This window comes from Lagenorhynchus albirostris, chromosome 19, assembly GCF_949774975.1.
Source record: "Lagenorhynchus albirostris chromosome 19, mLagAlb1.1, whole genome shotgun sequence".
NCBI lineage: Eukaryota > Metazoa > Chordata > Mammalia > Artiodactyla > Delphinidae > Lagenorhynchus > Lagenorhynchus albirostris.
The window spans coordinates 32,778,752-32,793,162 of NC_083113.1; the positions used below are offsets into that span (position 1 = coordinate 32,778,752).

Consider the following 14,411-nt stretch of genomic DNA (forward strand, 5'->3'; position numbering starts at 1 on the left):
CCCTGCCCAGGCCTGCCAACCAGCACCGCACACCAAGATGTTTGCCCACAGCTCTGCGTTCCTAAGTTCACTCCCAAGTTCAGGGACCAGCAGTGGCTTGACAGATGGGCCCCAGCCTGCTCCTTCGGGCTTATCTCATTTTTGTCCCCTAGCATGCTCCACACCATCCCCTGCACCCCCATGTCTTTGGTCATTTGGACTCCCCTCCTGGGGTGCTCACTCCCCACCACCTCGTCCTGGGGCATCACCAACGCTGTGTCCTGCCCCGGGATTCTGATGCAATGGGGGGGCTAGGGCCGAGGCACGTGTACTGTCTGGAAGGCTCCTTGAGTGATTCCAGTGCGGACACCCTCTTTGGCTTATAGGTCTTACCCACCATCCACCATCCAGCCAGATCACCAACTCCTCTGTGAAGCCTTCCCTGACTGCCGCAAACCACAGTTGGCGTCTCCTCCCTGTGGATGCAAAGTCAGGGCCATCTGGCTTGCTGCTCCTGGTTCTGTACTTAGTTCATGTGTGTTATCTGTTTCCTCAGCCACCTGAGGAGTTTCCTGCAGTTCGCCTCCTGTCCCTTAGACCCTTCCTTCTCAAAGTGTGGCCGGTGAACCAGCAGGCCTCCCATAACCTGGGAGCTGGTGAGAAATGCAGAATCCCAGGTCCCAGCCCAGACCAGCTTGATCAGAATCTGCACTGTAACACAATCCCCAGCAGGTGCTCAGACATTAAAATGTGAGGCGCCCTAGTCCAGAGGTGGCCACCAGATACTTAGGACAACTCCCTTCCCATGTCACTCATCATCACCTGACCTGCTTTATCAATATTTATTGATTGTCTGCCCTCCTCCCAGGTTAGAATGTAAACTCCCCGAGGGCAGGGTTTGTTTTGCTTGCTGCTATATCCTTCACAGGAGCTCCATACAAACTCACTGAATGAATGAATACATTAAAAAAAAAAAAAATCTCCATCTCCCAGGATCATTTCTCTGCTGAGCAAGTTCCGGCTGGGATTCCACGAAGTTCACATCCTTCCCGACATCAACCAGAAGCCGCAGGCTGAGCAGTGAGTTTTCTGTGCTGGGGGTTCCAGGCAGAAGGGTCGGCCCTTTCTCTCGGGTGAGCCAAGGGCAAGGACATGGTCCTTCCTGCCCGCCCCCTAGACTGGGCTCATGGAAAGAAAGAGGAAGGGTCGAGTGTGCAGCCGTTAATTTCTGTGTGTGTCTCTTCCCCCTGCCTGCTGGTCCTTTGCATATCAGAGCTGTGGTCTTTGCCAGAAACACACCTGGGCGGGAGGCCAAAGAATGTTCACATTTACGCTTTATCACACACCAAGTGTTTTTGAAGCTCTTACTGGTACAAATCATGGCTAGCCTGCCCCTCGAGCAGAAGCCGGTGTTTCATTTGCCAGGGACCCCCCCACCTACACCACAGACCTGGGGGCTGAGGGAGTCTCCAGCTTCACACTTCAGGAACCCAGGCTGCTTGCTATTCACAAAAGGCTGATTTTACCTCCACTGGTTTTCTTCAGATTTGTGGCTTCTGCCTGCTTGTAGCTTCCGAGCTCTTTCTGCGTCTTGAACTTTCCCTGCATTCCCAGTCCGCTACAAGCTGCCTCCTTCCTTCTCTGGGCATTGCTTAATTTAAGTGCCTAAAAAAGGGACTGTGACTGGCCCAGCTCATCCCTTCCTGCCAAGCTAAGGTAAAATCCACTGGAAGGCCTATTTCTTGGCTACCTTTGGTCCAGTTGGCTGTGGCCAGGAATGGCAGAATCATATGCCCCGAAATACACAGCTAAAGGGTAGCTCCTTCGCAGGGGCCATGTCAGAGGCATGTCCCCTCCACGGGGCTGCGGGATGCTGGAGCAAACAGAACGGAAGGTGCAAAGGCCCTGAGGCAGAAACATGGCAGCTGCGGCCCCTGATGTTATATTAACCCACTGGCACTTGGAGGGGGGAAGATGTCGAATGGTCTGAGGGACCACTCCCACTGCCTGCCCATGCAATGGCAAGTTGGCGGACTTTAAGCAAACTCCTGTATGAATCTGTATCAGGGCTCAATTGTGGGGCCAGAAGGGATGATTTACTCTCCTAATGGTTCGATTTTATATTCTTAAAAGAAGACATTTACAATAGGATTGCTTTATCTCAATCTGTCTACGTGAGGTCTTCCAGGACTCTATCTTCTCAATAAAGTAAGGTCTGTCCTGATCTCTTTAGCCCTTGTTTACCTGGAGAGGGAAGGAAATCAAGAAGAGAAGAAAGGAACTATTTAATAGTGATGGGTATACTGACTCTCCCATTCTCTCAGGGCTGTGCTTGAGCTGCAGGGGCAGAGATGAGTAAATTGCAGCCCTGTCCTGCAGGGTTTACCCCGGCTTAGGTGTAGGGAGGATATCAAGAGCCATCAGAGTGCTGCAGACAGGGACCAGAATGCACAGGAGGATATAGGGTCGTCTCTGCTGGTGGAGGAGCAGAGCCTTGAGAAAGGCCGTGAACAGAGATGGGGGAAGACCTTCCTCAGTGCAGAGGATAGCGCAAGCCAGCGTGCAGACCCCATCCAGCACATATTATATTTAAGCCCCCCTTTGCCCCTACATCTGCCTCCACCTCCTGGACCATTTCTCTCCTCCCTTGCACAGCCAACCTTCTCCAAAGTGATGCTATACTCTTTGTGGCCGCTTCCTCCCCGTCCCTCATTCTCCAGCTCACTCCAGTCTGGCTGCCCTCCCACTGCTCCACTGAAATCATTCTCTCCAGCCTCGGCCGTGACCTCCACACCACCAGATCCGCAGAGCCCACTGCTGTCCTCATCTTTCTCTGCCTCTCAGCGGCATTTGACACAGTGATCCTTCTTGAAACAGTCCTTCTTTTGGCTTCTAAGACACCACCCTCTCCTGGTTCCCACCTACCTCTGTGGTCCTCCTTTCAGTATTCTTTGCTGGCTCTTTCTCCTTTACCTGACTTACACTTGTTGGCATCCCATTCTCCCCCGCACTTGCCTTGCTCCGGACTCATGGGCTCCTTCGCTGCTCCTCAAACAGCCCAAGCATGCTTCTGCCTCAGGGCCTTTGCACCTTCAGTTCTGTTTGCTCCAGCACCCCTGCCCTGTGCATAGCTGGTTTCAGAAGGACGGGCATCCTTGGGTCCAGGGAGGTCTTCCTGCCCAATTAGTCCCCATCCCAGTACTCAGTTTGTGCCTTCATAATACTTCCAATCTGTATTTATTTGCTTATTTGTTGCCCAGCAGACCGTGAGCTCTGTGAGGGTGGGGTATGTTGTCTGGTATGTTCACTGTTGTGTAGCACAGAGCCTGGCACAGAATAGTGCTCAGTAAATACCTGGGGGATGGACAGGTGGATGGAGGTGGATCACAGGTTGGTCTTCGTGGACGACTTGTGGAAGTTCTGTTGAAAGTCAGACCCACCCATCAGTGCTGAATTCAACACAGAGGCTGCTTTGATGTAAGAGGCAATGTCAGAATGGGTTTTAGCCTGAAATGTATGTCCCCGTGGCACCCACTTCCATCTCCCTCTGAGGACCTGATTCCCCTGGAAACGGGCATCTCACCCGGTCTCACTTGCTCTCTCTGTCCCCAGCACCAAGCGGTTTGAGGACATGATTGCGCCCTTCCGCCTGAATGATGGTTTCAAAGACGAGGCCACGGTCACCGAGATGAGGCGGGACTGCCCCTGGAAGATCTCGGATGAGGAGATTAACAAGAATAGAATCAAGGTGCAGGAGAGAGAGGGGCCTTGCTGGTGTGGGGTGGGGGTCCAGGGGCTCCCCAGGGTCAGCATCTGTGCCCCATCTGTCCTGGGCTTCCTTAACCCCCTCCCCAACCCTGGATTCTACTCTCCCTGCCCCAAGCCTCTGAGGTGTCCTCAAGCCATACATGCTCGGGCTGACGGGTGACCCAGTGGTTGATCTCGGAGCCTCCTTGGCGTGGGAGCCTGGTCCCCCTGCCCATTTTGAGTCACCGCCCCCTGGCCGTGGCAATGGACTGCCCGGAGTCCTTCTCCCTCCCCTCCCCTGTTCCTCCATGTGTGCAGGAAGGGATGCATAAGGCAGGTGGTGAAGGTCAAGGCACAATTTGTCCTGTGGGCCAACAAAGCTGGCTGATCTTCTCCCCTTAGCTGTAGACCCCGCCCCGCTTCCCAGGCAGCATCTGCAGGACGCTGATAGGGCCTAAAGGAGAGTGATGGCTGCCAAGGCCATTTTTAGGTAGGGTGAGCAGTTGGGGGCCTGGGGACCACAGTTCTGCTCCCCGTGTGCTCTGCGTCAGTGGTTCTGAGGGGCAGTGTGACATCTGGTGACTTCTGGAGACATTTTTGGCTGTCACCTCCGGTGGGGGGCGGACGGGATTGCTACTGTCATTTAGCGAGTAGAGGCCTGGATGCTGCTAAACATCCTCCACCCCACCGGACGGGTCCACAGCGAAGAATGATTCCACCCAAATGCCGACCTTGGGACGTTTACGTGAACTCACTTCCCCTCGGTTTTCCATTCTCTCGCGTGGGGTGGCCGTCCACTATGAGACCCTGAGTGTCAGTCGTTTCTGAACAATTTGGAGACAGGCCTTGGTGTGGGAGGGAGCCCCACACAACCCAGCGCCCACCCCAGCTTTGGGGAATTCCCTGACCCCGCAGCCCTGAGGCCCCAGACCCTCCCACAGCTGCCCAGATCCTTGGAAAACGCTGAGTAAAGCATCGTGTCCACAGAAGGCTCTTGACTACTCTGTTCCGGGAGAGGTGGAGCAGCTCCACCCCTGCTCCAAGTCCGCCTGATCAAGTGCTTCGCCTCGGCCTGGAGCTTTTGCATAGATTATCTCCCTCAGGCCTCCCCAAATTCCCCGGGAGAGGGCACTGTTGTACCCATTGCACAGCTGTGGACAGTGACGCTCAGGGAGGTGAGCTACCTGCTCAGGCTCTCTGCCAGGAACCCTCAGGGCTGAGATTTGAACCCAGCTTTCCCAGCCATGTGAGGGGTTCTTCCCTGCCATGATCCTGCGGTCATGGTAATAAAGTCAGGAAGGAAACACCCAGGGGGCTTCTCCAGGAGGTGAGCTTGGCATTCACTTACCTTCTTGGGGGTGGGAGAGTCTATAATAATTTAGGGGCAACAATTCACACACCTGGTTTGAGATGTTCAAAGAGGCCACTGGGCTTGGCCGGGACCACTCACCAGACATGGGAAGTGACCACGTGGCTTTTCCTCGCCCAGTCCCTTCGGCAGGTGAGGCTGAACGAGATTCTGCTGGATTACTCCCGGGATGCCGCTCTGGTCATCATGTAAGTAGCGCCCTGCAGAAGAAGTCTGTCGCCGAGCCCAAAGGTGTCAGCTCTGCAGGGGTGGCCACTGGCTGAGGACCCAAGCCTTCCCCTGTGAGGATGCAGGGCCCCAAGCTCCTGTAAACACAGCCCGGGTGGGTTCTCAGCACGTGGCCGGGCCTGCATCTGCCCCATGCCCCTCGCCTGAGCGCCAGCTGGCAGAGGTCTTGGGGCCCCAGTGTCCCGGGTCTCACCGACTCCCCTCACCACCGCTTTTCCCTTATCCACTGCTTTTTCCTGCCAAACTTGGCTTGACAAAGGGGACCCAGCTCATTCCAGAAGAAAATCGATTCCTAGTTGTTTGGGAACCACCCAGCCCTCCTTGGCCACCGGCCACCCCCAACTGATGTTGGTGCCAGGTCTAGACAGTGGAAGCAGAGCCCGGCCCCAGCCCTGGCTGTTCCAGTCTCCGTGCCTGTCAGCTCCTCGAGCTTCCGTTGCTGCTGCTTGTGTCTGGTTAGGAGCTGCCTCGCTAGGGCAGGTATTGGCTGAGGCTGAGTGGAAGATGAGGGGAAGGTAACAGTGGCCCAGGGAGTCTCAGGGTGGCAGACCATGGCTGGGAAAGGCCCAGCTCAAGAGGCGATGTGGGCATTTGCCAAGCAGAGTACCTGACATTTCCTGGGGTGAGCCACCTGCGGATTCCGGATTCCGCAGGACAGCAGGGAAGCCTGTGGAACCTGTTTGTTCGTACCCAGAAATCAAGATGGAGCATGTGATTTCTAGGGCCCCGCGTGCAATGAAAAGGTGGGGCCCCTTGTTCAAAAGGGATTAAGAATGTCAAGATAGTGACAGCAGAGCATGAAGCCCAGCCTGGGACCCTTCTCAGTGGGGGACTTTGTGAATGCACAGGTGGCTGCCCACGAAGATGGCTCTATGAAGCCATGCTTCCTGGAGCTTTTAGGAAGATCATTTTTTGTACAAAGAAAGTGCTTCGTGTTGCCTTTGATGTGGGGACTGTGGTATAAGGAAAGTGGGTTTATCTCCAAGCCTCTGGCTAACATCTTGCAGAAAATGTTTCTAGGGCCAGGTTAGCCTGGCCGTTGACTGGGTCAGACGGCAAGACGGTGGCAATGGCTTCATCCTGGGATGGCTCCCCGACTTTCCCTGGGTGTGGTACCTGTTGTGTGCCAGCCAGGGGGTGTGGATGTGCCAAACCACCTCTTCCTGAGTGCCACCTCCAAAACAGATTTGCGTTTTGTCTCTGCCATCGGCCAGCACGCTGTGTGGCCTTGGGCAGGTAACCCTCCTTCTCTGAGACTCAGTTTCCCTGATTATAGAGAAGAGTTAAACTAAATTATTTCCAAGATTCTTTTTCACGCTAACATGCTATGATTCTAAGTTTATTCGCCGCTAAAATGAGTCCATCTCTCAAGCAGTAAGATGAGGAATTTCATCCAAGGAGGTGACTACCTGCTGTCACCTCTCCCTTCCCACTCCTCCACGCCCTGGATCTCATAGGGAAAACCAATCCCCCACCCACCAGTCTTTGTGGGATTGGCTGATACAAATAATCAGGAGTCCAGTCACCTTAGAGAAGAGGCCTGCACACAGCGTCCCACCGCATGGCGGCAGCCGCAGCTGTTGCCCAAAGGGGCCCTGGCTGTCAAGCCAGATCCACTGGGAGGGCGCAGCAGCTGCGCTGCTCAGTCTCCAGCCCGGAGACATGCCCGTAAAAGTTCACTCTGAGGGTCACCTTCATCAGAAGCACCGGGAGACCGTGGAAAACGGCAAATTCCTCAATTCCTTCCAGATCAGGGCCTGGGGTGGGGCCCAGGAGCCTGCATTTCCCAGAAATTCTAAGGATGAAAAAACCCTCCCAAGCCTCCATGAAATGACAAAAATCACATTTTCCAGCACGTCAGCGCACTTGGACTCTTTTCTAGAGCAGCTTTGAGGCAGAACTGGCTCGTTTGCCGTCTGCTGATCAGCGGTTTATCTGATTAACGGCCCACATTTGAGCTCAACTTAACCTGTGCTGCTGATAAAGCAGCCTTGTAACCAGCCCAACAAACTTTGACCACACTAACAGCCTACTTCTGGCACAACTTTTGGGTCTAGACCCCTCTTTCTTCTATAAAGTCTCCCTCCTCAAAGCCAAATAGTAGTCGTCAAAATAATAGTGATCGACACTGCATTTTATCGATTGGGCCTCTATGACACTCAAGGCCTTGGGCCTTATTAATTTTATTTTTTTATTTTTAAACATTTATTTTGAAGTATAGTTGATTTACAATGTTGTGTTAATTTCTGCTCTACAGCAAAGTGATTACGTTATACATATATATATATATATATATATACATTCTTTTTCATATTCTTTTCCATTATGGTTTATCACAGGCTATTTTTTTTAAGGTTTTTTTTTTTTTTGATGTGGACCATTTTTAAAGTCTTTATTGAATTTGTTACAGTATTGCTTCTGTTTTATGTTTTGCTTTTTGGCCACGAGACGTGTGGGATCTTAACTCCCCAACCAGAGATCGAACCCACACCCCCTGCACTGGAAGGCAAAGCCTTAACCACTGGACCGCCAGGGAAGTTCCTATCACAGGATATTGAATATAGCTCCCTGTGCTATATACAGTAGGACCTTGTTGTTTATCCATTCTACATATAATAGTTTGTATCTGCTGATCCCCAAATCCCAACCCACTGGGCCTTATTAATTTTCAAAACTCTACGAAGTGGTTCTATTTTACCCCCATCCCCTCCGCAGCGCACACACTTAGGAGATGAGGAAGCTGAGCCTCAGAGAAATTCAGCACCTGCTGGGATCTCACAGCTGTCAAGTGGCAACTGGGTTTTGAAGCCTGAGATGCTGATTCTGAAGCACGGTTATATTTCCGCATCTAGGTTTTATCCAAGGCTGCCTTTCTTTGTGGCTAAGAGATGCAGTTCTGAACAAGAAGCTCCTTTGTTCTGAAGCAGCTTTATTTCTAAAGATTAGTCGCTTACAGCACACACATCCTGTGAACATAAATAGAGCGTGTCATTGGCTGGCACTGGGGGAGATTGCCGAGGGAATCAGTAGCATGGACAGGTGCACAGGGTCCGCTCCGGGAGGGAAAGGCCACAGCAGGAGCTACGGGAGTCCCCTGCCCTGGATAACGCAGCCACCAGTCCCCTCGTGGCCTTTGAAGTTTTTGAATTCAGTCCCGGAAAATGATGTAGAAGTTCCGGGAGGGCATTTCCAGCCTTTAGCGTAACTGTTAAATCAGGAAAGTTTGCTTTCCGTATTCCCACTTCCCGTTTCCCTGGAAAGGCACCAGACAAACATAAACACAGTCTACTAACTAAAGTGACACTGGCTTAATGGAATGTCCTTGTTCCCACCGGGTTCCCCAATCCTGGGGACCTTGCTTTTTAAGGGAGGATAGTGTTTGTGGCAAGTGAAGCTTTGAGGATGGAATTTTAAATAAGGGACAGCTGTTTAGGGACCTCAATTCACCTTCTCAGTGGAGGTGGGAGTTGTAGTGAGCAGGGGCCGCTGGGATGGAAAGATCCCAGGACCTCGGGTCAAGTCCCAGCTCTGCCACTCACTGGCTGGTCATCTCGAGCTGGTAAATAGTAATACGTGGTGACAGGACTGCTGACACCGTGAAGTGCTTACTCTGTGCGAGCATTGTTGTGCAGCACCCTTCCTAAGTTGGGTTTTCATTAGAGCTTACAAGTGTCCATGAAGGAGGCATGTGTGTTCTCACTTCGGGGAAGAGAAAACCGAGGCTCAGGGCCAGTGAGCCATTTGTCAAAGCCACGTGGCTGAGGGAGTGGCAAAGCCATGACTCCTACAGCTTCTCTGACCCCAGAGCCAGGCTCTGAAGCCCAGTGTCGCACAGCACCCTCCTGGCTGCCCAGTTCCCTCAGCTGTTCCCCAGGGCGGTTCTGAGGTTCAGATGAAATAGTACCTGTGGATGTACTTTGGGAAAACAAAATGCAGTCCCACGTAAGGTGCTGGTGCCTCAGCTTCACGTAGCGCCAGCTGGCAGCTGCGATGCTGCCACCTCCAAGAGCCAAGAGCAGGACGGCTGCAGGCATCACCACGTGTCTTTGGAATCTCAGTGTGGTAGAAACGTCACTTCCCAACATAGCCGTGAAAATGTGGCTGAAGAGCATTCCCAGGGCATGTTGTTATTTGCACAGCATTGCAGTTCGGACAAGGGGCCCTCCCCAGGCGACAACGGAGTCCTGTTCCCAGGGCCTTACCTACGGGGCAGGGAGCAGGACCAGGCCGCTCAGCTGAAACACGTGAACATATCACTTTGTTGTGGCCACAGGCAGGTGTGTAGCTGGAGAGGCGAGGCTGGCATGACCTGAGTGGTCGGATGAGTGGCATACAGCCTCACTGTGTCAGACTGTGTTCTAGGCACAGGCGGATAAGACAGACCCAGCCTGCTCGTGAGCAAACATACGTCTAGTGGGGGGAGACAGACAACACACAAATAAATAAAAATAGGATTTGAGAGTGTGAAGTGCTATGAAGATAATGAAACAGGGTGACATGATGAAGAGAGATGGGAAGATGTTATCAAAAAGGGTGATCAGAGAAGGAGGTGCCCTTGAGCCAAGACCTGAGGGAATCGAAGGAGCCAACCCGGTGAAGAGCTGGGGCCACTGCCTTCTGGGTGGAAAGAACATCACATGCCAAGGCCCTGGGGCAGGAGCAAGCTTGCCATTTTTTTCAGGAGTGGAAAGGAAGCTTCTGTGACTGTAGCGGTGTAAGCGAGGCTGCGGGTGGTGGAAGGTGAGGTTGTGGAGGCTGGTGGGGACCAGATCATGGGGACCTTGCAGGCCATGGCTTTGTGTAGAAATGCGTTGTGGGAGTTCCCTGGCGGTCCAGTGGTTAGGACTCAGCGCTTTCACTGCCGGGGCTCAGGTTCGATATCTGGTCGTGGAACTAAGATCCTACAAACTGTGGGGCGCGGCCAAAAAAAAAAAGAAAAGAAATGCTTTGCGGCTGAAGGTACATTTCAGGTCATGCTTTCAAGGAGAGCAGCAGGTCCTTCTTAGGGTGGCTGGGAAGAAAGAGCTCTGAAGGGGCCAATACACAGAGACGCTGTTCAGAAAGCAAACCAGGAACTGGGCCGTGTGGGGAAGGCCCCTTGGTAATTCCCCATCTGCTGCTTCTTCCTGCCCCACAGCACCTTGCCCATAGGGAGGAAGGGGAAGTGCCCGAGCTCGCTTTACATGGCCTGGCTGGAGACGCTGTCCCAGGACCTCAGACCTCCGGTCGTCCTGATCCGAGGAAACCAGGAAAACGTGCTCACCTTTTACTGCCAGTAACCCTGGGCTTGTCTGCGCCTGCCCAAAGCCGGGATGCAGGGGGTGCCCGCCTGTCCACGGGGACAGGACACACGCCCCAACGCACTTGAAGCGGTAGCATCTGATGATCTCATGGAAGAAGCTGGTAGATTTCCAAATTTCATCTGGACCCCACTCCCATCAGACAAGTCCTCTGGGCTTTGTTTTTCTGGGCTGGAGAAGTAGCAGGTGGAGCTGTCTGGAAAACTCTCTGGTGGATTCATATTCCTTTTAAGTTTTCTTTTGCTCTTGATTACAACAAATTAAGATTTCAATCTTTGATTTGTATACAAATTTTAGTCAGAGTGCTGAGTGTGAATTTGGACCGTTTCTACAGACCTTTCCTGGGAGCACTCCCTAAACACGCCTCCCCCCCGCCAATATCAGGAGAGTGGGCACACCACCTACAGCCCTTACAGGGGGAATACAGGGGCTCGTTGAGCCTCCATAGCAATGCAAATTTACTTAACCACCTCTCACTTCCTTTGCTTTCAATAGCATGTCTTCATGTTTTGGTTGGTTCTTTGGTAGACCGGGACTTTCAAACATTTTCAGACTGCAACCCACAGTAAGAAATCTATTTTACATTGAGGTTTGGAACAAACAGAGTGAAACTGAAGTGTCACAGAACAATCCTTGTCCTTACTATGAGTGATGCACTTTGGTATTTTCTATTCTTTCTACTTCTTGTTCTCCTTTTAATGTTGGTTGCAATCCACTAAAATGAGTTTGGGATCCACTAATGGGTGCTGACTCATGATTTGAAAAATACAGCTTAGACTTTCCTCTGTGCCCTGTGTTTTTCTATACAACAGGGAGTTCATCTAGTTGGAGAAAGGCCATGGTGGGCATCACTGCCATTTTCCCCAGCTCATCCCACAGGGAAGGAAAGGGAACCAACAAAAACACCAGGAGGAGGGGTATGGGTGGTGGGTGTGCCAGGAAAGAGCTTCAAAGGAGGGGCATGGTTTAGGGAGTCTCATGCAGGAGTGTTCAATTTCAGGTTTGGTTGGGGGTGCAGGTTTGGTGAGTCAGGAATGGGGAAGCAGAGAGGTGGGTGTAAAGATGGCAACGTTGGGCAAAGAATCAGAAAGGTCCAAACCCAGTCCAAGGCTGGGGGGAAGGACAGAGAGGAGGAACCACCAGTAAGAGATGGAAACAGAGTAAGTAGCAGAGGGGCTGCAGTGCGGGGAACGTAAGATGGGGCTTAGAGAAGAGAGAGAACCTGGGGGAGACGAACCTTGCTCAGGTACGTGTGTTCAGGTTACTGTGGATGGAACCCCCCCAGAGTGTTTGCACCACCACCTGGGATGCAGGAGCAGAATGTACATTAAGATATGTCCAATGCTGGTGCGTGAGTCTCTCTGAAAGGGCATTTCAGCTCAGACGTACCCAAGCAGCATAAAGGTGAGCTGTTGGGGGATTCCACTGGCTGAGCCTTCTTCCAATTGCACTGGGGTGGCCAAGGAACCAGGCATCTTTGGGTCTGGTTGACCCCCTCCAACTGCACTGAAGCACCCACTTAGTCATGAAGGCGAAAGTCTCTTTCTTGGGGTTGGGACTCAAAGGACTTTAGTGTTCGTCCCACTACAGAGACCAAGGCCCTGGGTTCCCAGGCTGTGATAAGCCCCACTGTCCTGTTACTACATCAGGCCTTTGCTGAGGGAGCCAGAGCACCTGGCTGAGCTCCTGAAGGACGGAGAGGGGGCTGCCTCTGAGCCGTTCAGTGGACCTGGACCAACTCTAACTCCAGATAAGGCAAAGGCTCCATCAGGGAATGCTTGCCTTTCTAGAGCTGCATGGAAAACCATTTCCTGGCAAACAGGTGCTCCCTCTTCTGACCTCAGGGAGTCACTGATCCAAGAACAGAGAATGCTTTGCTTTTGGGAATTAAAAAAAAAAAATTCACCATGTTGGAAACCAAATTTTGAACAATGATAATAGCTTTGTTTAAAAAAAACAAAGGCTTTGGGGACTTCCCTGGTGGTGCAGTGGCTAAGAATCCACCTGCCCATGCAGGGGACACGGGTTCGATGCCTGGTCTGGGAAGATCCCACACACCACGGAGCAACTAAGCTTGTGAGCTACAACTACTGAGCCTGCGTGCCACAACTACTGAAGCCCGTGCACCTAGAGCCCGTGCTCCACAACAAGAGAAGCCACCGCAATGAGAAGCCCATGCACCACAGTGAAGAGTAACCCCCCACTCTCCACAATTAGAGAAAAGCGCACACACAGCAACGAAGACCCAATGCAGCCAAAAATAAATAAATAAATAAATAATTTTTAAAAAGCCTTGGACTTCCCTGGTGGCGCAGTGGTTAAGAATCTGCCTGCCAATGCAGGGGACATGGGTTCGAGCCCTGGTCCGGGACGATCCCACATGCCACAGAGCAACTAAGCCCCTGTGCCACAACTACTGAGCCTGCGCTCTAGAGCCTGTGAGCCACAACTACTGAGTCCATGTGTCACAACTACTGAAGCCCGCGTGCCTAGAGCCCGTGCTCCACAACAAGAGAAGCCACGGCAATGAGAAGTCCATGCACCACAATGAAGAGCAGCCCCCGCTTACCGCAACTAGAGAAAGCCCGCGCACAGCAACAAAGACCCAACGCAGCCAAAAATAAATTTAATTAATTAATTAATTAAAAAAAATTTTTTTAAAGCCTTGAGTTAACAGTAAGGTGAAAAACAATGAAATGAATAAAAATACATTTATCCAGTCAACAGAATTCATTTGTTTTGGAACACACTGTGTTTCAACTAGGCTGAGTGTTATGAAAAAACTGTGTTGTTTTTTCAACCCTGGATTGAACTTTGTGCTGAGCTTCCACTGGTTCTACAGGTCATATTACCAGATTTCCACATGGACATTTACAGGAGCCACTTATTTTCCCTTTGCTTCTCTTACATGTCTTTGCAGACACACAGGGAACCTGTTTTCTTCAGTCTTTTTTTTTGGTGGCCGTGCCGCGCGGCATACAAGGTCTTAGTTTCCCAACCAGGGATCGAACCCGTGACCGCTGCAGTGGGAGCACAGAGCCTTAATCACTGGACCACCAGGGAAGTCCCTTTAGTCTTTTAAAAAGTCTCCCAGAATTTTCAATCTTGCCTCAAACCGAGGGGCAGAGAGATTGAGTGGAAAGAGCCACAGCGTGGCCACCAAGGAACCTGGACTTGAGTTTCTGTCTCCCCCCAAAACTGGCTTGTGACCTCAGCTATGCCCCCTTAACCTCTCTGAGCTTCGGTCTGTGAAATGAGAGAATTGGACCAAAGCATGTGTCACCAGCCAGCTGGCCTGCTGCTGACTGTGGTTTGGCCCACGCGTGATTGATCAAAGTTGTGGAAGTGAGGGGACGGGTCAGAGGGAGGACACATTCTTCAGTCCCCCCCACTTGGCCCACCACTTCCTGCTGCCCTACTGTGTGCTCAGAGGCTCTGAAGGCCCTCCAAGTCATTGTTGGGCATATTGGGCCCTGAGAGGGTATGAGATTTTGGTCTACAGTGTGTGTGTGTCTTTCTCTGCTTTTGGACGAGTAGATACTCCACATCAGTGAGTAGTCTACCCTTGCACTGTGCATGGAAAACCACAGAGAGCTGGGTCATCAGAGCTGGGACCCAGCCCCCACCAGCAGCCACAACGGCCACTGCAGAAGGAATTCCTCATTTATCTCCCCCAGGATCCACTGCTCAGATAGCTCCTGATTTTCCCCTTGGCATTTCAGCCTCCAGATTTCACATCCTCTTTCAGTTCCTGCCCAGACTTGTCATGGCTTTGATGTAAGTACAGC

The 14,411-nt window shown here is 52.0% G+C and overlaps 1 protein-coding gene across 4 annotated transcripts in view; it reads left to right on the forward strand.

Moving 5' to 3' along the window:
- The window catches only part of SLC12A3 (solute carrier family 12 member 3), a 36,295-nt gene extending 25,400 nt beyond the window's left edge, over positions 1–10,895 (forward strand). For all 4 annotated transcript variants that reach the window (XM_060129925.1, XM_060129928.1, XM_060129926.1 and 1 more), the window contains 4 exons: positions 973–1,059; positions 3,592–3,727; positions 5,216–5,283; positions 10,461–10,895. In XM_060129925.1, the coding sequence (XP_059985908.1) occupies positions 973–1,059; positions 3,592–3,727; positions 5,216–5,283; positions 10,461–10,602 (433 nt within the window). In that variant the 3' untranslated portion in view covers positions 10,603–10,895. The remainder of the gene's footprint in view (positions 1–972; positions 1,060–3,591; positions 3,728–5,215; positions 5,284–10,460) is intronic.
- The last annotated feature ends 3,516 nt before the right edge of the window (positions 10,896–14,411 follow it).